A 27,956-nucleotide genomic window follows, 5' to 3' on the forward strand; every position below is an offset into this window, starting at 1 on the left:
ACTGGAGGCGAGAGTCAAAAGGAGTCATTTAACTTCTGGATGTTTTTTTTTTTTTTGTATCTTCCCCTCTCTCCACATTTCATCCTCTCTCTTGCGGATCTAGTCGGATCCAGTCTGAGTGAAGCGGACTTCTTGGTGCGAGATAATCGGCAGATGATGTGAGTTAATGAGGCGGAGATGCGGGGGCACAAACTCAGACGCGCTCCGCTCCAGCGACGACAGGTGAGCAACAAGTGAGCGAGAGGAGGACGAGACGGAGGAGTAGACAGAATAAAGGAAGTAACAGGAGGGAGAGGTGGAAAGTCACCGGAGAAGGAAGGAGATAAAGCAGAAACACGTCCCTGGTTCTCGCTATGGACTCTGGGCAGAGCGCGCAGGCGGCCGACATGGGAGGGGAGCACTCCGCCGGGGTGTGCGTCTTGGAGCGGGACAGGGACCGGGAGAGGGGCGAGGTGTCCAGCCCTTGCCCGCCGGCCAAACAGCGCTCTCTTCGGGTGGTGTACGTCCTGAACGACGGGCTGAAGTCGGTGATGGCCAGCAGCCCGGAGTCCGGAGCGCTGCAGTGCCTGCAGAGAGCCTGCGACGCGGAGAGCGCACTGCTCACCACCGTTACCTTCGGGAGGCTGGACTTTGGAGAAACATCGGTGCTGGACAGTTTCTACGATGCAGGTGTGTGTCGGTGAAAACAACAAGTTTTTGGTCATTTGCAGGTCAAAATATAAAGTTGTCCAGGTTAAAACTGGAGAAAAATCAAGATTTTATTTGCACAAGTTGCACAAAAGTTGTTTCAACAGCATGGAGGAAGTCCTAAATGTTGAAATAATAACTGAAATTGTTAAAGTATTTACTCATAGCCTGCTGTGCTGCTTGTGCAATTTTGAGGTAGTTTAAGTATTTCCATTTTATGTTATACCATACTTCTACTTTACTACAGTCCAGTGGTAAACATTGCCGACTTTGCTCTCCACTAGGCCTACATTTTGCTCTTTTGCTATGCTGCAGCGCACATTAATACACTCACACAAGATAATCTTTCTAGTTTCTACTGTGTGTTAGACAAAATATAATTATTAAAACGATTATGGGGTCTTTGAGTGAGACTTTCAGAGATATTTAAAGCAGAATTGACTGTTTCCCTTTATTTATTCTGGTGAGAGAGAATTACAGTGGTGGTAAACATTGTCTGCGAATGTTTCATTAAAAAGGAAGATAATCTGATTGAAAAGGCCTGGTTGAAAACCTGAAAACAATAAGCCTTTACTGCTGCCAATGTTTAAGCAATTTAAGCATTCAAATCAACCTATGCCATGTATGAACAATAAACACCAGTTAATGTTGTTAGACTACAGAAAGATTGCCACGATTCTTCGCCTATAACTATATATTAGAGGGTACAAAAGTGCATGGTTGGAGAATACACTTAATACATATATTACATTTGTGGGTGACATTAAGTATTTCCAAGATAAATGCACAAACATTAAAATCACCAGACGCCATGGCAGTGCCGTACATTAATGCACTACATGATAAAAGGATTTAATGATGTTCTCTGGTGCTCTTTGATTAATGTTAACTCTTTAAAACTGCGTCTAACGGACGATACTCACTCTTCATGAGGCGTATATTTATGGCTAATACAATGAATGAGACATCTCATTAGTTGAGTAAAAATCTCAGGCAGGGAGCCAAAGAGGCCCAACATCTCTTCCATTTGTCTTATAGAAAGGTTTACAGTATGTTACGATATGTTTTGGTTGTAGTTTTGATTTAAGGCGAGGGTCAAAGCATTTGACTTGAAGGCTCAGTATCACTGAAGTATTTCCTGCCATGACATGTCAGAGAGTCTTCTGTGAAAGATGCCTACGTATACACAGTATACAGTTGAACATGAACCCTGACGTTAATCACACATCTGACAGTCGGATCCACTAATCTCTAATGTATTTTCATTAGCCATGCAGTGGTGTGGCTCCAGGGATGGTCCACCACTGTGCTCCAGACTGAAAAATCTCAGTAACTACAGTAATAATCTCAGTGACTTTGGTTATCGGTGATTTTGACTGTTCCTGTTGCGCCACATTGAGGCTGATATTTGTGGTTTTTACTGTAGTGAGGCGTGTTGAAAACTATTAGACAGATTGTGAAGACATTCATGATCCCCAGAGGGAAAATGTAAATGACTTTGTTCTTTATGACCAAATACTAGCACAACTAAGTTTGCACTGCCTTTTAGACCAACTATTTTCTTTGTTGTTTCAGTCAGGATCTTCATAACAATGAAGTAGCCAGAGCTCAACAAGTAAAATTGAATTTATGCACACTGTAAGGGCAGTAGTACTTGATTGCAGGTATATTGCCAGTATATGAAAGCTGCCACAGTAAAAAATGTGGTTCTTCTTGTTTGCATACTAGTCCATTCTTGTTTTCTTTATACAGACACATAATTGGTGTGCTTGAGGCCTCTATGCTGAGTGTTCTTTCTCTTCTTTGGAGTGCACGGTTCAAGAAAACACCCAGCTCCAGGGAGGGATTACACCCACACATCATTTTAATCCATGTACAATGCACTGGGAAACAAACGGCTCCACTACTCCAGGGAGAAACAACATAAATACTAGAAGCTCCTTGCTATTCTTCATATGTTGTACTCTTGGCTATGTGTGTTCATATAGGGTCATGTGGATCAGAGAGCATTATAAAGGATTTCACATTTTGTTAGTGAAGAGCTTCCAACTGTCTTTTTGTTGTTTGTCAAAATCACCTAAACATGCAATACGTAATTTCTGCTGCTAGGGAACTCTGAAAGCAATAACAATAAAGTAGCGTGAGATCATGGGAGTTGTTGTCTTCACCACCATTGCAGTCAACTTCTGTCAGTTAGGATATTTTCAGTGTTCATTGTTTAGAAGGTTTTTACTGGGAGCTGAATTATGCGCGGGGTCCTCTTCCTCTTCAAAACAAACGTACCTGGTGATTAAAACCGGTAAAAACACTGAATAAAGCAGTTTCATCTTAAAAATCTGTGTTTCTCCAATGCTTTCCGATATACAAAGGACGGAAGGAGGGGCTACGAGCCAAGCTGCTGCTAACGTTAGCTCAGCTTGTTTCTCTTATGACTTAGGATTCAGACGTCTGGTTCAAATATATAAGAAAAACAGTTAAAAACAACCAAGATCAAAAAAGTTGAATGCAAAATGTGGCCTAAAACTGGATAAAAACTCAGTTTATGACAGCTTCTGGAGGCGAACCACAATGCTGACGCATGCGCAGAAGGAGATATTGACATGAAACTGGGGAAACGCACCATAACATTCCAACTGAACATTGCTGGAAACATTTAGGATAATGTAAGTGCACAACTCAACAAACGAAATGACAGGTCTAGTGTTTATGGACATTTTAATGCTTCCTGCAAAAACATGCAAGCTTTTAATGAGGTCAGAGTGTCTTTACTCAAGGGCTGATGGATTTCAGCATGGGTTTCAGTCCCAGTCCATGTTGGAGGAAGGTCACTTCTGCATATTTGTACTAAGAAATTGACTGTATTCACATTAATGCATTAGCTTTGAGACATGTTTTTTTTGTGTCATCCTCGTCACCATCGACATCTCGCCTTCCTCCTTCCAGACATCGCGGTCGTAGACATGAGCGATGTGTTTCGACAGCCCTCCTTGTTTTACCATCTGGGCGTGAGGGAGAGCTTTGACATGGCCAACAACGTCATCCTGTACCACGACACTGACCCTGACACTGCCCAGTCACTGAAGGTACACACAAAAACACACATGCACTTATTTGAATCTGCTGTCGGTGTATTTGCAGTTCATAGATGCCATTCCTTCGCACCTCCTTAGAACAAAGTGATCTGCTAGGTTATTTACAGACTAGTGTGTGTTTGTGTGTGCATATCCGTCAGTGTGTGTGTGCACGGTACAGTCAGTCCTGCGCTGTGCTGCCAGGGGGAAACAGCTGTTTGAAATGGCTGTATAACTCAAGAGTACACAAGAATACACTAGTAGCTCTTCTTTCCATACTTGAAATCCATTCTCACATTCTTTGTTTTATCTCCTTACAGGACATGGTGGCACAGAAAAACACAGTAAGTTTCTGTCTGTGTGTGTGTGTGTGTGTGTGTGTGTGTGTGTGTGTGTGTGTCAGAGTGATTTATGTTCACACAGTGTCTTGGGCTATTTGCGGAATAATATTCGTGACCATTCGTCCTTTCACGCGCAAATGCATGCAGGAATGCATATCTACATGCTTTAACTCTCTCTCTCTCTCTCTCTCTCTCTCTCTCTCTCTCTCTCTCTCTCTCTCTCTCTCACACACACACATACGCACCCACACGCGCACACACACACACACACACACACACACACACACACGTGCAAAAGCCTATGTGGAAGGCTCCTGAATAGACTGTTGGATTTAGCGGCATCTAGCGGTGAGATTGCAGATTGCAACTATCTGAAATCCCTTGACTCAACCAAATGTGAAGGAGAAACTGCGAATGTTAAACCTGCAACATGTTTGGTTTGTCCGTTCTGGGCTACTGTAGAAACATGGCGGTTCATTATGGCAACCTCCGTAGAAGAGGACCCGCTGCCTCTGTAGATAAAAACGACTCATTCTAAGGTGACGAAAACACAACGATTCTTATTTTCAAGTGATTGTACACTAATGAAAACATACTTATGAGTATTATATTCAATTTCTGCCAATAGATCCTCCTAAATGTTACACACTGGACCTGTAAAAGCAACTATTCATTGTAGTAACTGAGTTTTAATGTATGTATTGTGTGTTTATGTGTGTGTGTGTGTGTGTGTGTGTGTGTGTGTGTGTGTGTGTGTGTGTGTGTGTGTGTGTGTGGGAGAAGGCCACTCGTCCTCCAGCGTTAGGTTTTCCATGGGTTCAGTTGCCTCCGGAGTACAGAGGCTCTGGATTGCGCAACAAAGTAGGTACCATGCTGCATCTGGGCATGTCGGGAGATTTCCTCACAGACTAATAATAATAACCACCAACAGGGAGGAAAAACACTGACCTCCCCGTCGGACGTTGTGTGAATAACACAATAAATGCCCTAATAGCATGTAGCTCGCAAAGCCAAAGAAGGATAGCATGAATTTCTGCAGCTCTTGTTTTGATCATGATGGTATCTCAACGTACGCTGTGTAATAAGTCACTGTGAAAATAGAACTTGAAAACAGCAACTATCACCTTCTTAGATGAGCTGTTAAAATTTATGGTGCTCTGTTCTGCAGAGGGTGTCCGGTTCACATATTCTGCATTCAGAACGGGATGCTCATCCTCCACTTGAATGAGATTCTGGATTTTGGAATTTTGTTGTGGCCAAATATTGTTAACCATCTTTTTACAACAATGTTGTTTTTTAAAGCACAATTACAATGTGAAAACCATGTGACAAGGTCAAAGGGCTCGTGGTGATGTCCCTACAGAGAATTATCACCTGAATCTGCAGCAGCTCACTGATTAGCTGAGTGATTTTCGACTAGTTGGTGGACATAGTGGAGCATGTAGCCCATAACAAGCCAGATTTTTGGAGGAGTTGGTAGAGACCAAAAACAGAGCTAAAAGATAGTTAATATTGGACTGACATTTATCCGGTGAACACAAACTTGACTCTAAGTGAATGATAATGTTGCTCTGTAAGTGCTGGATGTGTAAATGGGCACCTGTTGGCCAAATATTAACTTGAAAGGTTAATATATGCTAATGTTGTGTCACTGCCCCCAAGTGGCCAAAAATAGAAGAAAGTTAATTGTGCAAACTCCTATGATAGAATTAAAGTAACAAGAAGGAGGTTTTTTGTGATTTTAACAATAAATGTCAGAACAACCCAACAGTTGCTCAGCCAGTCCAAAAGAAAGAAAATTTTAGCACAAAGACATAGAGGAAGAGAGACAGAGAAAGAAGAGAAGAGATAGAGAAAGCAGGAGGAGAAAGCAAAAGAAATAATAAGGAAAGAGATGTAAAAACAAATATTAATAAATAAAGGTCATAAAAAAGAAACAAACAGTGTTGCAGACGAGTATCTGTGTGCATAAGCTCATGCTGTTCTGGATATATGGGAGTCTTATTACTTGTGCTAACCTTTGCTGATGTGGTCATGATACTACCATACAATCTCAGTGAAGTACTGATCCTCTTCCTCGTACTGATCCGCCTCATTCATCACTCTATAATCCCCACTCTCTCTATCCCTCCAACCCTCCACCCCCTTCATCTTCCTGTATTTCCCTACCTGGACTCCTATTACACCTGGCATCAGCACCTGGCATGTGTGTTCATCTATTATATCTACACCAGGCATTTAAAAGCACCTCCGGTACTCACACTCAAGTCTGATTCCCCTTTTTTCCTTTGATAAAAATAAATTGTCCATTTCTCTCTCCAGGCGTCCAGTGGTAACTACTACTTCATCCCTTACATAGTGACTCCTAACCATGAGTATATGTGCTGTGAGAGTGACGCCCAGCGCAGGGCCAGTGAGTACATGCAGCCCAGCTGGGACAACCTGCTGGGGCCGCTCTGCGTTCCTCTTACAGACCGCTTCACCAGCCTACTGAAGGACATCCACGTCACATCCAGGTGTGACACATTTAAGCATAAACATGACCATGCACAAATAATCTTATTTTTATTAAACTTACATGTAGATGGATTGCTTTAAGGCCCCATCATGCAGTTGGGATCAATTTTGCATCAGCTTGCGTCTTGACTGAAACGAGCGATCGAAAGAGCCGATGTTTTTGCTTTTCCCCAAAATCTGGGGTTTTATTTTGAAGAGTGATAATCCAATAAAACATAAGTAATACATAATAATGAATGTACAAAATCACTTTGGAATGGGGTATTACATTAATACTAACAATGCAATTTAATAACTGTTTCACAAGCATACGTGCTAAGTATGAAAGTACAATGGAAAACAAGTAGAGACACTGTGGAGTACAATTATTTATTTTTGTGCCACATTTGTTTAGTATTTCCCAGTGGTATATAACAATAATTCCTAATTATTCAATTATGTGGCGGAAAATAGATGGATTAAAAATGATTAATCAATTTAAGTTTAGTCAACTTTTGATGAAGTAATTTAGAATAAAGTAGTAAATAAGTCAAAATATTACAACTTTTCTTTCTCAAATAATTACTTTATTCTGCAATATTTTGTGTCTTTAGTCTTAAAATCTCCGATGTTTGATTTTTTTCCAACAGTGGCCTCAATACTCGTACCCCACAATCAGATACAACTTTTGCAACATTTCACAACTAATATTACATAACTTTTTAATTACATTTTGAACTTGTTTTTTTGAGGGTACTGAATTGAATGCTTTTGTCTTTTTAAGACCTATAGATAAAAACCTGGTTGTTTATTTAATTGTTTACTTGGTGGGAATGTGGCACATAATCCGCAGATCATTTGTGTTTTCTTCCCATGTTTTTCTTCATTTTCTATGCTGAGTCTAACATATTTTCCTCTAATCTACTTGTTTTTACCGTCTGCCTGTATTCTGCAGTGCTTCTTTTAAGGACACCCTGCTAAATGACATCAGGAAGGCGCGGGAGAAGTACCAGGGAGAGGAGCTGGCCAAGGAGCTCTCCCGAATCAAACTCAGAATCGACAACACAGAGGTCCTCACCCAGGACATCGTCATGAACCTGCTGTTTTCTTACAGAGACATACAGGTACAAACACACACAGCAGTATCAGTAACAACAACAGTGCATCAAGTATAGAATTTATCCTTTACTAAACACATCATATTCAAGTGAAAGGCAAGAAATAATTTCCACTTATGTGACCACCAGGACTACGATGCCATGGTGAAGCTGGTGCAGACTCTGGAGATGCTGCCGACATGTGATCTGGCCACTCAGCCCATGATCCAGTTCCACTACGCCTTCGCCCTCAACAGGTACACAAAGGCTGGATTCAAACTCCTACAGGCCTACAGGAGAATCCATGTATTTGTTTTTCCTTCATGAGCAAGGTTGTTTTTTTTGTAACGCAAAAATGATAACTACTTTTTTATTCTCCCTCCCAAAAGGGATTGTTCACTGACGTATTTTGCCCTAGAAAGCTGAGCTACTTGAGTGAAGACCATAATCTGAATTTATGGCATCTCTTTTACTATCAAGGACAATGTTGCAGTTGTGAAAATATATAGTTTATGTTAAAACACCATATAAAAATTGTCAAAGAGACAGACAACTAGACAGCTAGCAGGAGAGATAGATCACATGTCAACTAGCTGGGGAAATAGTCACAACTAAGTTAATGCTTAACTGCATTTATTTAGACCTTTTTTTAGTGAAAAACACCTTTTTTGAGTGAGTTTATGATGATATATGAGGCAGTAGCTAAATAAATCAACTATTTGAGGAGAATAAATAAATATGTAAATTAAGACTGCTTCTGTAGTTACTGCTCTCTGCCTTCAGCAGTGTGGTTACCTCTCTATGTAAAGTTAAAACTACAGCACTATAAGGTTAAATGACCCAGGAAGTAACAATTCACCACGTAGTTTAACGCACAACTCTCAGCTTAACATCCATCATTCATTTATGAATCTGTATGTGTGCAGAAGGAACAGTCCTGGTGACAGGGAGCAGGCTCTCAGAGTGATGCTGCAGGTGTTGCAGTCATGTGAACATCCAGCGCCGGACATGTTCTGCCTCTGTGGACGGATATACAAGGACATCTTCCTGGATTCAGACTGTAAGGACACCAAAAACAGGGACAACGCAATCCAGTGGTGAGAACACACACTGCAAGTGCTTCTAGACACAGAAGATTATACTACATTTTATATGTATTTTTCATGAATGTATTTCACCTGTCTTTATTTTCGCACGCTAACAAAATTATGTGATCTTATTACATTTACATTTATTTATCTGTGTGTCACCTGTAGGTACAGAAAGGGTTTTGAGCTGCAGCCAACTCTCTACTCCGGTATCAACCTGGCTGTCCTCCTCATAGTTGCTGGCCTGCAGTTTGAGAGCTCCATTGAACTGAGGAAAATAGGTAAGAGGATCCTGAACCTGACACCCGCTTTGATTTATTGTCTAGCCAGCACACAAGCCAGAACACCCAAGCTGGAGGCGTCGGATACAAACATTTTCAATTGTATCCGTTGGATTTAATAATCCATAGTTTACTGTATCTACTATCACTGTGCCAAAGTTTTAGAGTGTAGAGTAATTTTAAGCCTAAATAGATCTACATGTCTGTGCTTGAGTTGAACTGTAGTATGCTAAGGTAGACAGTGGTGCAAGAATGAGTTTTGAATTGGAGGGCATCCAGCTTTGAATGATATAATATGCTTGTAAGCATTTTCATGTCAACTTCCTTTAAATCTCAGCCCAGCCTGCCATTCAAAAATTTGGAGGGAAATTAAAGGTGTCAATATAGCCAGAGAAGCAATCCATTCTGATTATCCTAGAGGTCACAATAGGTCATTTTATACAATGAGCTCAAGTTTACGTCATCATTTGTATTCATCATCACACATGAATACAATTGAGCTCACTGAATCAGCTTTCCTCTCCAACTCATGCAATTTCAATACTGTTTATGGACCCCAGTATGCAGAAATATTCAAATACACCAGGTGAAAATAATATTTATACAGTATACAAAAAAACTGCATGGGATAAGCATGAAGTGGGCATGTCATGAAAGACTCCTGGGTACCCATAGAACCCATTTTCATTCATATATCTTGAGGTCAGAGGTCAAGGGACCCCTTTGATAAATAGCCTTGCTAGTTTTTCCATCGCCAAAATGTTGCGTAACTCTGGAGCATTATTTAGCCTCATTCTTGACAAACTAGACATGACATGGTTGGTACCAATGGATGCCTTCTAGTGTCTTCTAGTGTCATATGAATCCAGCATTTGCACTCTAGCTTTAAAGCTGAGCCAAATACAGTAAATGTCAGCCATGGACGCATTTGGTTACTATAACACATGAAAGTCTCCTTTATTCCGGTACCAGTGAAGGTAGATGATATTTACAACTAGCATTAAGGTATGCTAAAAATGAAGAATTACAAATACAGAGATTGCTAGAAAATGGTTGTTCTCCTTTGAAAAAATATTCTACAATGTTTTCACATTTATAATTGGATGTCATAGGTGTGAGGCTGAACAGTCTGCTGGGTCGCAAAGGTTCCCTGGAGAAAATGAATAACTACTGGGACGTGGGCCAGTTCTTCACCGTCAGCATGCTGGCTAGCGACATCCCTAAAGCTACCCAGGCGGCCGAAAAGCTCTTCAAACTCAAGCCGCCTCTCTGGTAAAGACATTCACATTACAAAGAGGTTTTATTCCGTATTGTCAGTACTGTTACATTAGAATGTAGGTATACTATATACTTTTATGCTTTAAGCTTCTTAAACCCAAGCTTAAGCTTGGAAACAATGATTGTGATTGGTTCTTCCAGGTACTTGCGGTCTGTGGTGCAGAACCTGCAGCTGATCCAGAGGTTTAAGAAGCAGACGATAGAGCATTCTCCTCAGCGGGAGAGACTCAACTTCTGGATGGACATCATTGTAGAGGCCACGCAGGGCACCACCAATCGACTGCGGTTTCCAGTACAAAACACACACATTTCCGCACACACTCAAACATGCTGGAACAGATATTCATGCAACACACGCACTAACAGGTCTTTTTCTCTTTCTGTTACAGGTGTTGATTCTGGAGCCAACTAAGGTTTACCAGCCCTCCTATGTGTCCATTAACAACGAGGCTGAAGAGAAGAATGTCTCTATCTGGCATGTTTCTCCTACCGAAACGGTAAGCACATTAACCGTCTTCCTCAGCAATCATTGCATTGCACCTTCGACAATTGTCTTTCACTAAGTGCTAAGTGAAAATGCAGAAAAATATAGGTATAATAGAGTCAGAGTATCACAAAAAGGTTTCTACTCTTGGCTGAGATTGAAAAGTGCAATAGAAACAGATTTAGAGAATAAAGCATGAAGTTCTTCACTTTTCTACATGGTTTTTCCACTGTTTGAGGCATGAGTGGTGCTCTTTTAATTACATAATTTCATTTTTTCCTCTGCAATGGTTTAATGGCATCCGACTGGAGAATTAGTGCCACCAATCAACATCTTTATATCTGCACAATGACAGTGGATGGAAATGAGCATTTATGCTGCATTCAGATGGATTCAGGCAAAGGGCAGCTGGAAAATTAGGTGAGGCTGGCAGAGAGTATCAGCAATGGTAATAGTAAATGGCTTCCGGAGATAAAATATTTAAACATTTTGCCGTCCTCGGCGACAGAATTTAAAATTGATGTTACGTACCTCTCTTACACAAGGAGAAAACATGGGCTAGCTGGACAACAAGATGCAAATAATTCATAAATTCAATTAAATGTACACAAAATAATTTTATTAATATATTTTATTTGTTTTTTTGTAAAGAATACATCACCATAGTAACATATCCGCCGGACGGTTTGTTTTGTTTTTACCACCTGAATTCATGTGAATGCAGCATAATTCACATTTTATTCAGTTCACGCTACACTTGGATGGAAACCAGGCCTGCCCTCTCCTTCTCTACCTTATCCATTTTTAGAATTAAAACTTTGACTGAGTCCTAATGCTTTTTATCTTGGTCGAATATGTATATATTCTGCCCAAATCTAAACAATGTGAACAATGTGAAAATGAAAAACGTTATTCAATTTCATTACAGAAAGGGATCCATGAGTGGAACTTCACTGCAATGTCCATCAAAGGCATTAGGTATGAATGTGAAGTTGCAGGTCAATAAAATGCAAATGTTAGGCATGTTGGACATTATGCATGCACTGTTAAGTGGGTTCATTATTATAAGAGGTACAAAGTCTTTTTTTTAATTTTTATTTAGGGATAAGTCCTACAAATTAAAACATGTAACTCAGATGAAGTAGTTGAGCATGCAAGGTTGGATTCAATGCTGGGATTTCACTTGTACAATAAAACGTTTAATAGATGGTACATTTACATTTGATATATGTGATACCACAGAGGTAATCTTGTTAGTAAATAAATGAATGTAAGCTTTCATATTCTCTAACTCTCCTGTCTGCAGTATCAGTAAGTTCGATGAGCGCTGCTGCTTCCTCTACGTCCACGATAACTCAGACGACTTCCAGATCTACTTCTCCACTGAGGAACAGTGCGGTCGGTGAGGACACACACCTCTAGATGTGTCTGTTTAGGTGTGTGTGTTTGTCTGCGTTTGTGTTTGTACAGTATGTATGTGTGATTGTACTCCAACATAACCTGATACCCAAGAAAGGGAAATGCTAATGTTATAATATTTGCGTCTGGCTGTGTGTACATGTGTGTTTCAGGTTCTGCTCCATGGTGAAAGAGATGATATCTGATGGGACGGGAAATGCTGTGGAGCTGGAGGGGGAAGGAGACGGAGATACACTGGAGGTCAGGGGGGGTTTGGCATAAATACAGCCGAAACATAATTTTAAAGTTAAATATCTTTATTGTTCCAGCTGGTCATTACTGATTAAGAATATGTCTGTGTGTGATGATGTTTGTGTGGGTGTTACAGTATGAGTATGACACCAATGAGACAGGGGACAGGGTGGTGTTGGGACGGGGCACCTATGGAGTGGTGTATGCTGGGAGAGACCTCAGCAACCAGGTCCGAATTGCCATAAAAGAGATCCCTGAGAGAGACAGCAGGTTGGTCAAAGTTTACCCTGTTCAAAAACCTTCTTCTACCTTCAAAAAGTTGTAGGAAAAATTGTTTTACAGTCACAGAATGAACCGCTTAATCCCCTCACTGTAGCTAAGGTCTTTTAGAAAGTATCTCATTAAATTATTATTTATTTGTATTAAAATGTATTGTATTGTATGTAGACTCTCACCAAATGTGGATGAATGCAACCTTGCCTTGCCCCATTTGATAAGCTGTGACTGGAAAACTGCAGTTTAGGACAGTGGAATAGTGAACTAAATGAATGTTGGAGAAACATTGTTAAAATTCACTGTAAATGTTTTTGGCAGCAGTTTAAAGAGTAACCACCAAAGGTTTGGATTATGGGACAAACAAGGGATAGTAAAGGTCTTAGAGATAGTGAATGTCTTATTTAACCAAATTTGTATAACCCTAGGTTATTTGTACCCGATAGTGGAGTAAAAATGTAAGAATGTGGAGCAGGTTGATGCTGTAACTGTATATGCAATTGGATAAATAAAGGTAAAAAAGTATTTCTCCATTTCTCTGTGAATTAGGTACTCCCAGCCCCTTCATGAAGAGATTGCCCTTCACAAGTACCTGAAGCACAGGAACATTGTTCAGTATTTGGGCTCGGTTTCTGAGAACGGATACATCAAGATCTTCATGGAACAAGTGCCTGGAGGTGTGTTTATACCAGAGAGACTAAGATGGTAAAACAATTACACAGTTGTTTAAACCAGGACTAGATTTTGTGTCTAATTTGTGCTTTACTGATAATTTCATCCTGTGCAGGTAGGCAGATATTCTCATTAAAGAAAACTCAGCTCAGATCTGATGTCGGATGATGTTTGTTTCAGAGATCGATGCTTGTGACCTCTCGGTTACTGGTCGGTCTCTCTAACTGCTTGGTCATCTTCCCATTTCATGATAGGTTTTGGACACTCCTTCTCTCCTTTCTCCAGGAAGCCTGTCTGCGTTGCTGCGATCGAAATGGGGCCCGCTGAAGGAGGCGACTATAATATTCTACACCAGACAGATCCTGGAGGGGCTCCGATACCTGCACGAGAACCAGATTGTCCACCGAGATATCAAGGTACATGGAAGCACATTGAATGAGACCATCTTACAAAACTAGTCTCTGATACGATCAAGTGGTGCTATTAAAGGTAATATGGGTCTGTTCCTCCATTAGGGTGACAATGTGTTGGTGAATACCTACAGTGGTGTCTTGAAGATCTCAGACTTTGGTACCTCTAAGCGGTTGGCAGGAGTCAACCCCTGTACGGAGACATTCACCGGTAACTTGTTTACACCTTTTCTAACTGCTATAAATTCTGTAACTAACCGGAATATTACATTTTTGAATAGAAATGCACTTCAACACGTAGTTCCTTGAATCCGTTTTAAGGATTTCATGAATGATGGTACATCAATGGAGCTCCAGTATATGGCCAAAGTAACAATGGAAATGGTTCTAAGTGTGAACATCTGCCAAATCTGTGGTTTTAAAGGACCAGTGTGTAGGATTTTGGTGTAGTTGCAGATTGCAACTCCCTTGCTTCACCCTCCCCAGCCCTATCTTAAGCCCAGTGTCTGGTTTGCTCATTCTGGGCTACTGTAGAAACATGGCGGTTAGACCTGACGACCTCCATGGGAGTCGATCCGAGGTGTCTGTAGATAGAAGCTCATTCTTAGGTAGCGAAAACATAATTATTCTTATTTTCAAGTGATTTTACGCTAATTTACACATAATAAGGATTATTATAGTCCATTTATGTCAATAGATCAATGTTTCTCCTTGTTTAATATAAAAGAGACAGTCAATTAAATTATTACAAAAATGACTTTTCTGAACAACTTGTCTAAAACAAAATGGATAAACTGCTCCAATATTGGCTTGGAGAAAGACACACATGTCACAAGACAGTGATTCAGCATAAATGGAGTCATTGAAATGCTGCAGACTATGAGTGTAAATATCAAATGACCCTTAAAATGTCAAGAGCCACTATCAGCCTCTATGGAAACACTCAGCGTGTACGAATGTGCGTGTGCACACATACGAGCATGCACATTCATATGCCATCTGGCCTTCTCCAGCAGCCAGCGAGGTGTGTAATTAGATTAGTTAATCAAGCTGAGGCAGAAGGGTGTTTACCTTTCATTAGCAGGTGTGTGTGTATTTCTGTGTGTGTGTGTGTGTGTGTGTGTGTCTGTGTGTGTGTGTCCTTATCTGTTCCTCCTCTGCTGCTTCCCTCTCTCTCCTCTGACTGTCTTTTTATAGCTCTCTCTCTGTCTCTCTCTGCTTACATCAGGATTTAGAGCAGACCACAGATGCCAAATCTGTTCAGAATTACTGACTGCAGACAAAATACTTAGAGATAAGATACAGTTTAATTAGCAAATTCTTCTGAACTCCCTTTTTGTAACTACAATTACTCTAATCTCATGTCTTCAATCAGTTTTCAGTCGTTATAATTAGCTATAATGATCAATTTTGATAGGAAACATTGCTTTTCTGCTCCAATCTGTAATTTGTTAACAAAACCACTTTGCCTAAATGGTGAGTACAAAGTTCAAAAGCGAACCATGTATACACTAATTGCATATTTGTTCTTTTTGTAGGCCTCCAGTGAGCTTAAACCTTACTTTGTAATTAACTTTTAGCTAAAACAAACTTTTCCCACCTGCCCAGAAACGTTAATTTCAAAATCTCAGTTTTAATTTGTGAGTCGAACTCAAACAGTCGAACCCTGATGAGAAATGACCTGATTGCCTCTCTTAATCTTTTAGAAAGGGTTGATCTGGGTTACTGTCTGCCTCTTTGTCTGTAGGTACTCTGCAATACATGGCTCCAGAAATCATTGATAAGGGCCCTCGAGGGTACGGGGCCCCGGCTGACATTTGGTCCCTGGGATGCACCATTATAGAAATGGCCACTGGGAAACCCCCATTTCATGAGCTGGGAGAACCACAGGCAGCCATGTTTAAGGTAGATATTGTGTACATGTATATATAATAAAGACACGTGTAGTAGAAGCTGTAGACCTGGTTTTAGATCACCCCTGTGGGTTTTTTTATGTTACAGGTGGGAATGTTTAAGATCCACCCGGAGATCCCTGAGTCCTTGTCACTGGAGGCCAAGTCGTTCATCTTGCGCTGCTTTGAGCCGGACCCTAACAAGAGAGCCATCGCCTCGGACCTCCTCAGAGACACTTTTGTCAGACACAACACCAAGGGCAAGAAGAGCAAGATTGCCTTCAAACCACCAGGTTAACACACACAAACATACATGAACAAAGCACAGGGAGCACACTGACCTCCCTCCAAAAATCTGAATATAAAATTTTAGCTCCCAGGTAGTGAAGCCCCTGGGCATATTTCTGCTTTTCTCTGTCCATCTAGTAACCTAAAGTCTCTCTGACAAACTGTTCTTGACAAACTGTCACAACAGTAGTAACACTAACAGATATTCTAAGAGAGCATTAGTGTTAACACAGGAGTCTGGCCTAAAAGGAAAGGAGACTGTACATTTTGCTGACCTTTCCATCTCAACTTTATTCAGTCAGGAGAGATTAATTAAAAAAAGCGCTTAAAGTATTCTTAAATGAAGTAATTTATGAGCAGAAACTGGTTGTGGGGAAGAACAAGAACATTAAGGCAAGCTGGATGTGATTCCTTATTAACTTATTGGACGGACCAGTAAGATGGCTGTTTCTGCCAAAAACCTGAGGTGAATGGGGCAAAGGGGTGGAAGTGGGTTGCGTGAATCAGACATTGAAATTATAGCTGACAGCAGCTGAGAAGGCAACATATTTGAAGGTTTGACAGCAACAAGATGATTAAAACATGTATGTGGAGATTTTGCTAAGCTCCAGTGAGTTTGCTTGTCATTATCAGATCATTCGATTCCCTTGACCTTTGTGAAAAACATCTCTGTTTCTGCAGACTACATCCACAACGTGTCCCTGCCAGTGCAGTTGCAGTGCGAGGCCACCGGGAGCAGCAGCAGTGAACACGGTTCCGTGAGCCCCGACTGCGACTCCAAACACGACGTTTTCTTCCAGAAGAAGAAAAGTTCTGGCTCTGAGAACATGCTCAAACCCGCCAACTCAAACTATTTGAGGTGTGTATGTGTGTGTTTGAGAGCAGATAGTGAGTTCATTCAGGTGAGCTGCGGTCACGTTTATAGCTTTTACATCACTCTGAAATCCAAAGTTCAGGAATGAGGCTCAGATTTTTTAAATATCTTGGATTTGCTTGTTCTCAGTTGCATACTGACTCCAACACTGACGTTAACCTGGCAAATTCCACTTCTTTTTAACACTATGTGCCTATTCTGAATGCAAAAATAATATGTTAGATACTCTTACAATATTAAAACTATGTGTCACTGCAGACACAATCCCACTGGGACAGTACGAATCATGTGAAAAGATGCAAATATGCGTGTGTGTATGTGTGTGTGTTTTTATATGAGTGTGTGTGTTTGGGTGGCAGGTGGCCTTATTGTGCTCACAGTGCGCTCTGCCGCCTTTTACAACACTGATATAATGAACTCTGATCATTTTACGAGTTTCAGCTGCCGGCTGTGCACACACGCACCATCACGCGCACATCTGCACGTGCACAGACACACGTGTGTGTATACATACATGCACGTTCCTGCCGTGCTGACTCATGCTGTCTCTGCACTTTCCTGGGCACACATAGTAGCCAGGAGAGGCTTGTATCTGTAAATAAACTGAATAGCGCGTCACGCAGTTGTAAATCAGTCGTATTTTATATTGCAGTGAGATCACTCTGTGTGTGTGTGTTGCAGTGTTCCAGATGAGGGTTCGGTTTCGGAGGACCGCAGTGCCCCCCCCTCCCCTGAGGACAGGGACGGCGGTCTGTTCCTATTGAAGAAGGACAGTGAGAGACGGGCCATTCTGTTCAAGGTCCTCAATGACGACCAGGCAAAGGTCATCTCCAACCTCAAGGAGAACCACATCCAGGTGTGTTTGGATGTTTGTGATGAAGATTAACTTCTTATTTACAATGACCATGTCTTATGCACACAGAGTAAGTAAATACATCTCTAAATAGTCTTCTTCCTATGCATTGGATTGGAACATTCCTGGTGGTGATATCTAAAAAAGATATGCTGCCAGTGCCCCCATCCCACAGTACACACATTCTTTACTCAAGTAGAAGAACAGGTAGAAAAAAAGACTCCGCTGTGTGTGGTGCACTGGTCTTGATGTTGGGAAGGTGTGCAATGATACAAAAATTAAATAAAATAAACTCAGATGCATTCATCCTCATTCACTAAAGTAATGTTGCCTGTTTTGAAAATGTATTATGATTACGTATAAAGTACAGATATAAAATATCAGGGGTAACCTTCAAAGAATGTTTAAAAATAAATACTCAACTACTTAAGTACAGTAACATTACAATTTGTACTTCCTACCTCTGCAAATAAGGGAATAAAAAAAACACCAGATTGCTTTTTTTTTAACAAACAAAAATGTATGCAATTAATTAATCTACAAATAACCATTTATTCAAATAATGATGCTCCTTACAAAAGGTTATTTCAAATGTGCTATTTAATAAAACGTACATAAGCCTTCAGTGCACTCCTACATATAGATAGATAGACTTTATTAATCCCCGAAGGGAAATTGGGTCATCATAGCAGCCAGGTACATTAAAATACAATAAAATACAATATATAATGATAATATTAATAATATTTATAATAATATAATAATAATTTACATTTTAATACATTTAGCTCCGTAACTTCCATCTCCTTCAACCTGTACTGTATTTTCCCATGTTTTTGAGTCTAAAGGTCTAGTGATTAAACGTCTTCCGTTCCTTTTGCTCGAGCCGCTGTGTGTCTAATCAAGCCGTTGTAGTTGCAGCGCTCTCACTCAACACTGTTGACACTTTGACACAAAAACACGGAAAAATACCGAAGTTACACTTTAAGAATGCTTGAGACCAGTTTGGAAACCCAAGTGGAAAGGATCACACAGGAGCAAATCTGCTAAATAAACTAAATAAATAAATAAAAACAAAAATATGGCTCAGGTCTTTGTAAGACTACTTTCTGTTGGGTCGCATTAATGAAGTCATCAATTCAGCTGGATTGTCTAACCCATTAGTTCACTCCACCTGCACTGTTGAATGTATAAATTACAATCACAGGACCTTTTCATGTAAAATGTAGGATGTAAAAAAAGAAGCCTGTAATGCTTTCTCCCACAGTGTCTTTTCTGATTCTACCACTAGGGAGCGCAGAAGTCCGTTTTATAATCCTACAAATAACCCTTTCATTCAAGAGCCTTCACATTTGTAGTTCTAGCTGAGATTTATCTTTAGATGTGATGTGCAGGTGTAAACCATATACTTTACATTGGGACATTAATGCTTATGGGCTCAGTAAGCTTCTGTATGTAAATGTATATGTGTGTGTGTGTGTGTGTGTGTGTGTGTGTGTATGTGTCTGTATAGGGCAGTGAAGAGCTCCAGCTGTCCGTCGAACACATTAAGCAGATCATCTGCATCCTGCGAGACTTCATCCATTCCCCAGAGAGGCGCGTCATGGCGGCCACCATCTCCAAGCTCAAGCTGGACCTGGACTTCGACTCCACCTCCATCAACCAGATACAGCTGGTGCTCTTTGGCTTCCAGGACTCGGTCAGCACACACACAAACATACACACAGCTGCTCATGCTCATGCAGTATACGCAAGCAAAGACCCCATAAAGATTGTAGTGCAAAGATTCCGCTGCTTATTATAATTAATCTAGCAGCATTTGCAGGGCTCGTCCTCATGGTTACAGGTGATCAAAATACAAGAAAAAAGACCCTTTATGACACTTTATAAACTAGTGTAGGCTGCTACAAATTGTAGTATATGTAGTTAAAAAACAACATTGTTAAATGTATTATTTATTTACTTTTTCACTGTTGAATATGAATGTAAGAAATTTGTAAAATTAACTTGGCTGACAGAAACCATGTTACATTTTGTTCAGCTATTATGGCAGAAATGACTGTGTAGATGATTATAGATGAGGACCAAGAAATTAATTAATCCAACCCAGAATTCTTCTAAAACCTTTCATTAACTCTTTTTACTATAAATGAAAATCCACCAAACCTAGCAGAATGAGTCCTACAACTTCAGTTTTTAAAGTTTCAGATTTAACTCTTTACTATGAATTCTGAATTAAAACAATCCCCAATATGTCTGAAATGTGGGGTATGTACGATTACACACAGTGGAGCTAATCAGTCACCAGAAAATGAACTTTATTAACTGAGTAACTTCAGGTCAGTAGCTGGAGAATCACCTTAGGTCTGAATATCTGTTGTTATTTCTTTGTGCGTCATGTTTTTCAGGTAAACAAAGTCCTGAGGAATCATCACATTAAACCCCACTGGATGTTTGCTATGGATAACATCATCCGCAGGGCTGTGCAGGCTGCCATCACCATCCTCATACCAGGTGGGCGGGCCAGATGGCTTCAGCCTGGCCTGAGCTTTTACCGCCATCTAGTGGCAGAATTTTGAATCTCACGTCTTTCTGTCCTCAATCTGCATATTTATACATAAAGATCAGGGTTAAATATTCATAAACTGTCATGAGCAATTATAGCCTTGTATCAAAACTCTTAACATAAGGTCCTATACCCAGAGTCATACAGTTAAAAATACAGTAATGTGTCAATGACCAAAGTATCACCCCACAGAGCTGCAGACCCACTTTGGCCCGGCGTCAGAGTGTGAGGGAGCAGAGAAGGAAGACGAAGTGGATGAAGAGGAGGCGGAGTTTGGTCCTGTTTTACCTGCACCTGCTGACGACTCCGTGACGACAGCTGACCCCGCACAGTCTGTGGTCATCACGCTAAACTCCACCCAGTCACAGGAGCATCAGCGCTCGCATCATCAGCTGGGTGCACAGCTGGGGCGGCTCAAACACGAGACCAACAGGTACTGCAAACATAGACATAAAGCGACACATTAATTTGTCGGGTGGAGTTTTTTTTTCCTACTGGGTGTGAGGGAGTGTCGTTCAAAAATAACAACATTCAGACACGCAGACATGGAAAACCTTGATACAGACACACTCACACCGTGGGAATGGAACTCAAGATAATGAGTTTTATTTCATTATCAGTCGTGACAGGAAGTTAAAGAGAATGTGTACCTGCACATACAGACACACCAAACCTGTAAAAACACACATATGCAAGCTGACCACAGTAGCTCCAGGGCTTCATGTGACTGATGTTTGTCACCAGATCCCACAGAATGATGACACACAGTGTAGCTGAAACAGAAGACGGCAGTTAAGTCAAAGTGGAAAAACCTCCACAGTAAAACAATGCCTGACCTCCAGGTATTATATCAGTGGCTAAATATGGTAAACGTTGAAAAACTGTAATTTATTTTGTATTTTTACACCTTTTTTAATCAGATAAAAGAGTCACTGAAGTAACATTTTCTCTTTTAGGAAATATCTGCTAAAGACAGCTGCATAAAAACAGTAGCAGGCAATAAGGACAATGACACCATACAATACAAAAACTCAAAAAGAGATTATTCATTATTTAGGTAATGCCCTGCACAAGAAATGCGTTCTAAATGTATACTGTGGACAAATTATTGTTAAAAGGACCCAGCAAACTAATTGCAAAACTACTTTAAACACTACACTGTTCACATAAGGCTTTAAATAGACTCTGTGATCGGTATTGGACGATACTGCTTCTAGAGATCATTGATTTTTCTCCTTTTGATGTGTGAGGGAGTGCCATTTGAAAATGTTCAGATAGACAAGCTTGTAAAAACTCTCTACAACCACGCTCACATTGTGGGAAAGGAATTGGTGATAATGAGTTTCATTTCATTATCCATTGTGACATCAAGTTGAAGAGAATGTGACACACACCCAAACAAGCTGGTCACGATACCACGAAGGCAGTAGCTCCAGGGCTTCATGTGATTGATGTTTGTCACCAGATCCTACAGAATAATGAGTAACATCTCTTTTAGGAGATATCTGGCAAAGACATAAAAACAGTAGATAGCCGTCATCTGAGAAAACCTTAAGACAACATGAGGCCGATTTTTATATTTGAGAACACGTTGCTAAGATTCTGATTTGAAATCAGCTGACTGATCTGTTTTATTGGGGGAAAAAAGATTTTTATAAAACTATCTATGTCGTGTATACATAATTTTGGTCCAGACTGAATTGAAATCTCTCAAGAACTACTGGACATATTGAAATTAAAACTAAGACATCCATGTTCTCCTGAGGATGAAGCTTTGGTGATCCCCTGACTTTTCCTGTAGCGCCACCATCATCTGATTGACACTTTTTGACTTACACTGAAATACTTACTATTGTATGGATGGCTGTAAAAGCACTCATAGCTTTAATAAACAAAATAAACTTGTCAAGGAAAGAAAAGAAAATATATAAAACACCTTCTGAATTCTTCCTCTGTCACTCTTTTACCGAACTAAATCTGGCTTAATTGCCTGATTAACTCACCTTCATTCAAACTCGACAGAAACATAATAAAACTCACCAAACCGTCTTTGTTTGTCTTTCCACTCTGGCTTTACTCGCTGTCTCTGTCCTCTGTCCTCTGTCCCAGCCCGTCCATGCAGAGTCCTGGTTGCAGCCTCTGCGTATCACCTTGTTACTGTATTCCCTGTGGTCAAACTAGTCAAAATAAACCATTCATTCACCGCAGTTGGATGTGAAGATACACTGGCTCTACAGCTGTTTCCCCTCACGGCTCTCATTCTTCAGAGCTAGACCATTAAATGAACAAAATCAAATGACAAAAATTGCCCAAAATTGACCAATCACCGATAGCCAGTATATTCATCCAATCGCCCAACCCCGGATTGCTATGAAATTTGGTGCAGATATCCATGGTGCCCAGAGGATGAACCCTTCTGACTTTGGACTCTAGCACCATCATCTACAGTATAGATTGCCATGAAATGTGGTACAGATAGCCATGTTCCCCTCAGGATGAATTGTAGTTAACTATGACGATCCCCTGACTTTCCATCTTGCACCATCATCAGGTCAAAGTTTGAATTTGATTTAATAATTTGGTTTGTGACCAAATACCTAAAAAAACAACGAGTCTCCCATCAGCCTCAGCTTTGGTTCATGTTACCATACGGTGTGATAATGTTGGAGAGACAGCCCATTACAGAGGTAATAAATATACCAAAGTCTTCAGCACAGAGCTCTTTTGTTCCTTCCTGGAATGCAGTATACACACACACACACACACACACACACACACTCTTAATGCATTATACATATTAACTTAAAAATTACTCTGGAAAAAACCTTTTTAGGCACTTTATAGTCTACATTCCCCATAGTTACCTAATATCCTCTTTTGCTTTTTGTCAGAGAGTTTTTGAACATTGTTTTGGGAGGTTTCGTAAAATCTATTACATTTTGTAGGTTGAAACATATATTTTTTCTTTGAATTTAAAATCCATTTGTAGCATCCACACACCTGTAGTGCATATGTCTTTCAAGTGTGTGTTCTTTCTACCTCAGTACCTCGATGAAGGCCTCTAAATGAAGCGTTTACGTGCCGGTCGTGCATTATTTATCGCCTTAGATCTTTCTTTCTTGTTTACAGGTTTAATTTTTTTGTTTACATACTCCATGGCTTTCAAGCATGCATTGTGTTTATTTCATTTGCGTGGTGAAAAAACAGAAACCGCTTGAGCTTGTCCTCGGCTATTGAGAAATTGTAATCTCGTTTATCGGGTCACACCAGTCAGCTGACTGTGCCAGCGCTGTCCAACGCCATCACTTCAGTAAATCTGTATTAGCACTCACATTACGTGATCAGTTTATTTCACTGTCACTGCAAACACTAATGAGGAAAGATAACGGGAAAGAGGAAGATAACAGTGTAGGTTACAGTTCTGCACGTCTCAAGAGGCAATTATGAGGATGTTATATTTACGTTGGTTCTTTTTTCCTTAAATGGCAAAAACAATAGATGAGCTATTGTTTACTAGGTAGTCCTCAAACACAGAGCATGGATGTTATTACGTTTTTGTTACCTTAGAATGAGCCTGTTGAACTGCCATGTTTCTACAGTAGCCCATAATGGACAAACCAAACACTGGCTGTAGGTAGGACTGCTTCACGCTTGGAAGGGGAGGGTGCCTCTATTTATAATATTTCTAGATGTTTTCGTCATTATGTATGTTCCAGTTATGTATGTAGATTTTTTTGCAGTGGATACATTATTTTATGTTTGTGCCGCATGTAGCTCTACTTTTCCTATCAGCAACAGGAACTCGAACCTACAGTCTTTACCATTGTGAACCTTCACATTCAACACCCTTTAAAGGTATTCACCATCTGTTGTTTGGAGATTTTTGTGTATTTTTTGCTTTAATACTTGGTATGGATTTTCATTCATCATCAAGTTGCACAGTTCAGCTCCAGAGCTTCGTTTCAAACCCCACCTCTTAGAGGATGTTTAATTAGCCCGTTAGTTTGTTTGACATGAGCGCACTGGTGTGTATTTTTGCAGAATTAAAACTCCTACATAAGTCGGATGAACAGAGCAGAGTCTATCTTTTAGCTGTTTTAGATAGCTTTCTGTTCTTCTATGCTCAACTGCCATCTATCCCAGCCCTCCATGCCTACTATATGTCACTGCGGTTCCCCCTGTAGGCTGCTGGAAGAGCTGCTGCAAAAGGAGAAGGAGTACCAGCAGGTCCTGAAGGCCACACTACAGCAGAGAACACACGACCTGGAGCTGGTCAAAGTCAGACACAGACCACCGGGTAAACTATTTGACTTTATTTATTGATTAAATATTCTTCTATTTGTACTTCTCTAACTCTTTTCTTTCTTTTTCTTACAGACATTTCACCTCCCTCCATCTTCCAAATCCCAGCCGACCACGAGCCAGACAAGCAGCTCACTGATTGGCTGAAAGAGCAGGGGGCAGACGCTGACACCATAGATAAGGTTGAGTATCTGTCAGACATATGTCTGTAGCACCACCAGAGCACATTACATTAAGTAAGTGGTTAAACTGACGGCTGTGTTGTTTTCTAGTTCGTGCTGGAGGAATACACACTGACTGACATTCTCAATGACGTAACCAAAGACGACCTCCGCTGTCTACGTCTACGGTAACTCATATCTGCGAATCCAGTCAGAAAGGATCATCAAATCAAGCTGCTCTTAGCGGCTGACAGATTAAAAAAAGTGGTGGTACAAAATATTTGTTATTATTAGTAGTAATTATTTACATGTTTATATGCACATATGTGCATTTTCTACAAGTTCTAAGATGAATAAGATAGGAAGAAGTACAGTAAGTTGCCATTTTGGAGAGCTTAAAGGGACAGTTGACCCCAAAATGAAAAACTATTTTTTTTTCTTACCTAGTAGTAGTAGTAGTAGTGCGATGCATCCATCTTTTGGTGAGTTGCTGAGTTTTGGAGATATCAGCCTGTCTGCATTGTCTCCAATAAAATGGAACCAGATGGCTTGTGGTGGTCAAAGTACCAAAAATAAAACTTATTTGAAAAACTCAACTGCAATGTCTCTTTCCAGAAATCATAACCCTGTTAAGATAGTCCACAGATGTCAAGCAGTTTAATGTAGGAACTATTCTATCGAACTACACTCACCAAACGCAGTGGTGCTAGGTGAGCGAGCTAACATTACAGCTCAGTCGAGGAGGACACCATCTGAGCTGCGCCAAGCCTCTGGTCTAAGAGGAGATGATACATGAGTGATAGTCAACAAGGTTATCTTGAGTGACCACGATTTCTTGAAAGTGACATTGCTGTTAAGTTTTTCAAAGGTTGAGCACCACAAGCCGTGTGCCATCTGGTTCCATTGTATCGGAGTGAAAAGCAAACATCTCTACAGCCAATATCTCCAAAACTAGGCAACTCTCAAAACAATCTAGATGGATAAACAGCACTACAGGAAAGAGGAGAAAAATATGTGTTTTTGATTTTGGGGTGAACTTTCCCTTTAAATCTTAGGCTCATAGGTGTCATGGATTTTGAGGCACAATCTTCTCAAGACTTCAGACTATCTCACTGCAGAGTCAGCAGCTGTTTAATGGATCTGCTGTTATTGTAGCACACCTTGCAGATTTTTTTTAGCAAGGATGCAAATATTTCTAAAAGAAACTGTCCACACCTCAAGAGAACAAACCACAAAATGCTAACTCAACAAGCTCGGCAGGTAAATTGAAAAAAGCATTCCTGTAAAGTTAAACAGTGTGTTGTTTTATGGCACTGCTACTACTGAGTGTTGTTTGCTTTAAGATATGTTTCGCGTATTAGTTCCATGTGTGGTTTCAAGCTGTTGATCAAAACTGATGCCAGTTACATTTTGAGTTTCCTTTTAGGACTTTTGTATTGAACCGGATTGTTTGCATTATTCAGCTTTTCTTTTTTTTTACACAATTTCAAGTCCTTACTCCTTTCCTCTCAAGTCTCATACTTTCCTGTAAGTTGACCAGTGATGCAACCAAATCAATCATGACAGTGTTCAGGACTCATTTCCTTTTTCATGAAGTCTTTTAATCAAAAAAAGAGAACAAGAGTAGCTGAAGTCTTCCTCAAGTTTCTTCTTTTACTACACAAAAAGCTGACGCTATCATAAATCACATCTGTCACAATTAACCTTTCTTTCACCTCAGGGGTGGAGTCCTCTGCCGTATCTGGCGGGCCATCCAGCGGCACCGAGAGCGCGACAGGGTGAGGAGCGAAGAACGCTCGGAAGATGAAGCATGATGGGAGACATGGACTACAACTCTGGAGGACTCTTGTTTTGCAGAAACACGCACACATCTGCACACTACCAGCCCTGCATGGTTACTCTACTTTCTCTCCCTTCTCAGTGCCTTTTTCATGTTGTAGTCTCTGCGTTTTATGTACAGGACTGACTGAATCTCCACACAGTGTCACACTTGACCAGACCAAAGCGCTTTAGTGCAGGCACTACTGTATGTATCTGTATGTGCATTTAAATGTGTATGTGTGCTACAATGCGTTTGTGCTTGAGAATTTTAAAAGGAAAATTCATCCTAGTACAGTTTCAAGTGATACTCCACACAGAATCTAACTGTAGACTTAAAAAGGTTGCAGGTTGATGCAGGTTTTCTCAATCAAAATGTCCGTTGTGGGCTTTGAAGAAAGCATCTGGATATAATGGCTTCAGTTCCCCATCATTAAATCCCACGGAGCACTCTGTGTGGAAAAATTGTTGGCCACACTGTCATATAATTTTGTGGCCTCTGTTCTGCACAATTTCATTAGTTGATTAGTTTCTAACGGAAAAACGAACATTGAGTTCTGTGTGAAAGTGAATCATGACGACAGTTGCAAAAGAATAGCTCATGTGCAAAAATAATCGCACAAAACAAACCACCGCGAGATTCAAAGGCCTTTATTCCTCACGCATGACTCTGTTGAACCTTCTTGTTCTTCCGTTGGTTAGAACTGCCCTATCCTTCTTCACACTAAGCATACAGATGGAGAGCTGAAGGTCGATTATGCTGTAGGAGTGATTTGACACATTTCTGTAGACACTTTGATATTGAATCCAAGCAGAGTCCTTGCAATGAAATGTATGATCAGCCATAGAAATTGTACACATTTTTATTCAGCCAAAGTACGCAAAACCACTTCTATGGTCTTTAAGACCTTTAGGCTGATCTATCAGTCTGCCCCCTTGTTTTTCAGACAAATTGTAAACTCAAGGCCTCAAACAGTTCTAGTTTCAGGTTGAATATATTAACATTTACTTGATAGTTATTCCAAAACTGTGCGCTGATGATTTTCCATATACGACTAGAGATCTCTGTTATAAGTCTTGTTGAATACAAACTTCAGCTAAAAGCCTAATAATGCCTTAAATTTTGTAAACATTATTAAGCCACATTAAGATGATTTAGTGAAACACACACATTGTGCCACTACATCACTGCCTTTACATTTCTACGCATGTTATAAGCCGCATAAGATTTCCTTTATTCTTAATGAAGTAACTGTTCTCATCCATGTGTATCTGTGTTGAAATGTTTTCTTTTTTTATTCCAACTGTTCACTGTGTATGTGCTTGTCTGTTTCATGATTGCTTTACAACTGCAATAAACCTGGAATTAAGGAA

The 27,956-nt window shown here is 40.3% G+C and overlaps 1 protein-coding gene across 3 annotated transcripts; it reads left to right on the forward strand.

Moving 5' to 3' along the window:
- Positions 1-27,956, forward strand: map3k15 (mitogen-activated protein kinase kinase kinase 15). Of its 3 annotated transcripts, none has more exons than XM_051410902.1 (30): positions 1-669; positions 3,631-3,770; positions 4,079-4,102; positions 4,880-4,960; positions 6,422-6,615; positions 7,551-7,719; positions 7,843-7,949; positions 8,619-8,789; positions 8,949-9,061; positions 10,174-10,333; positions 10,481-10,631; positions 10,729-10,836; positions 11,752-11,801; positions 12,130-12,225; positions 12,395-12,482; positions 12,610-12,743; positions 13,296-13,423; positions 13,704-13,834; positions 13,934-14,039; positions 15,576-15,733; positions 15,830-16,013; positions 16,690-16,867; positions 17,564-17,738; positions 19,249-19,434; positions 20,144-20,249; positions 20,494-20,734; positions 24,486-24,598; positions 24,679-24,785; positions 24,876-24,952; positions 26,485-27,956. In XM_051410902.1, the coding sequence occupies exons 1-30, from the start codon at positions 354-356 to the stop codon at positions 26,576-26,578; spliced, it is 4,086 nt and encodes a 1,361-aa protein (XP_051266862.1). In that variant the 5' UTR covers positions 1-353; the 3' UTR covers positions 26,579-27,956. The 3 variants fall into 3 exon arrangements, with proteins under 3 accessions (XP_051266862.1, XP_051266863.1, XP_051266864.1); XM_051410903.1 differs by having other exon boundaries at positions 4,883-4,960; XM_051410904.1 differs by lacking the exon at positions 4,880-4,960 and having other exon boundaries at positions 2-669.

This window comes from Dicentrarchus labrax, unplaced genomic scaffold (genome assembly GCF_905237075.1).
Source record: "Dicentrarchus labrax unplaced genomic scaffold, dlabrax2021, whole genome shotgun sequence".
Classification (NCBI taxonomy): domain Eukaryota; kingdom Metazoa; phylum Chordata; class Actinopteri; family Moronidae; genus Dicentrarchus; species Dicentrarchus labrax.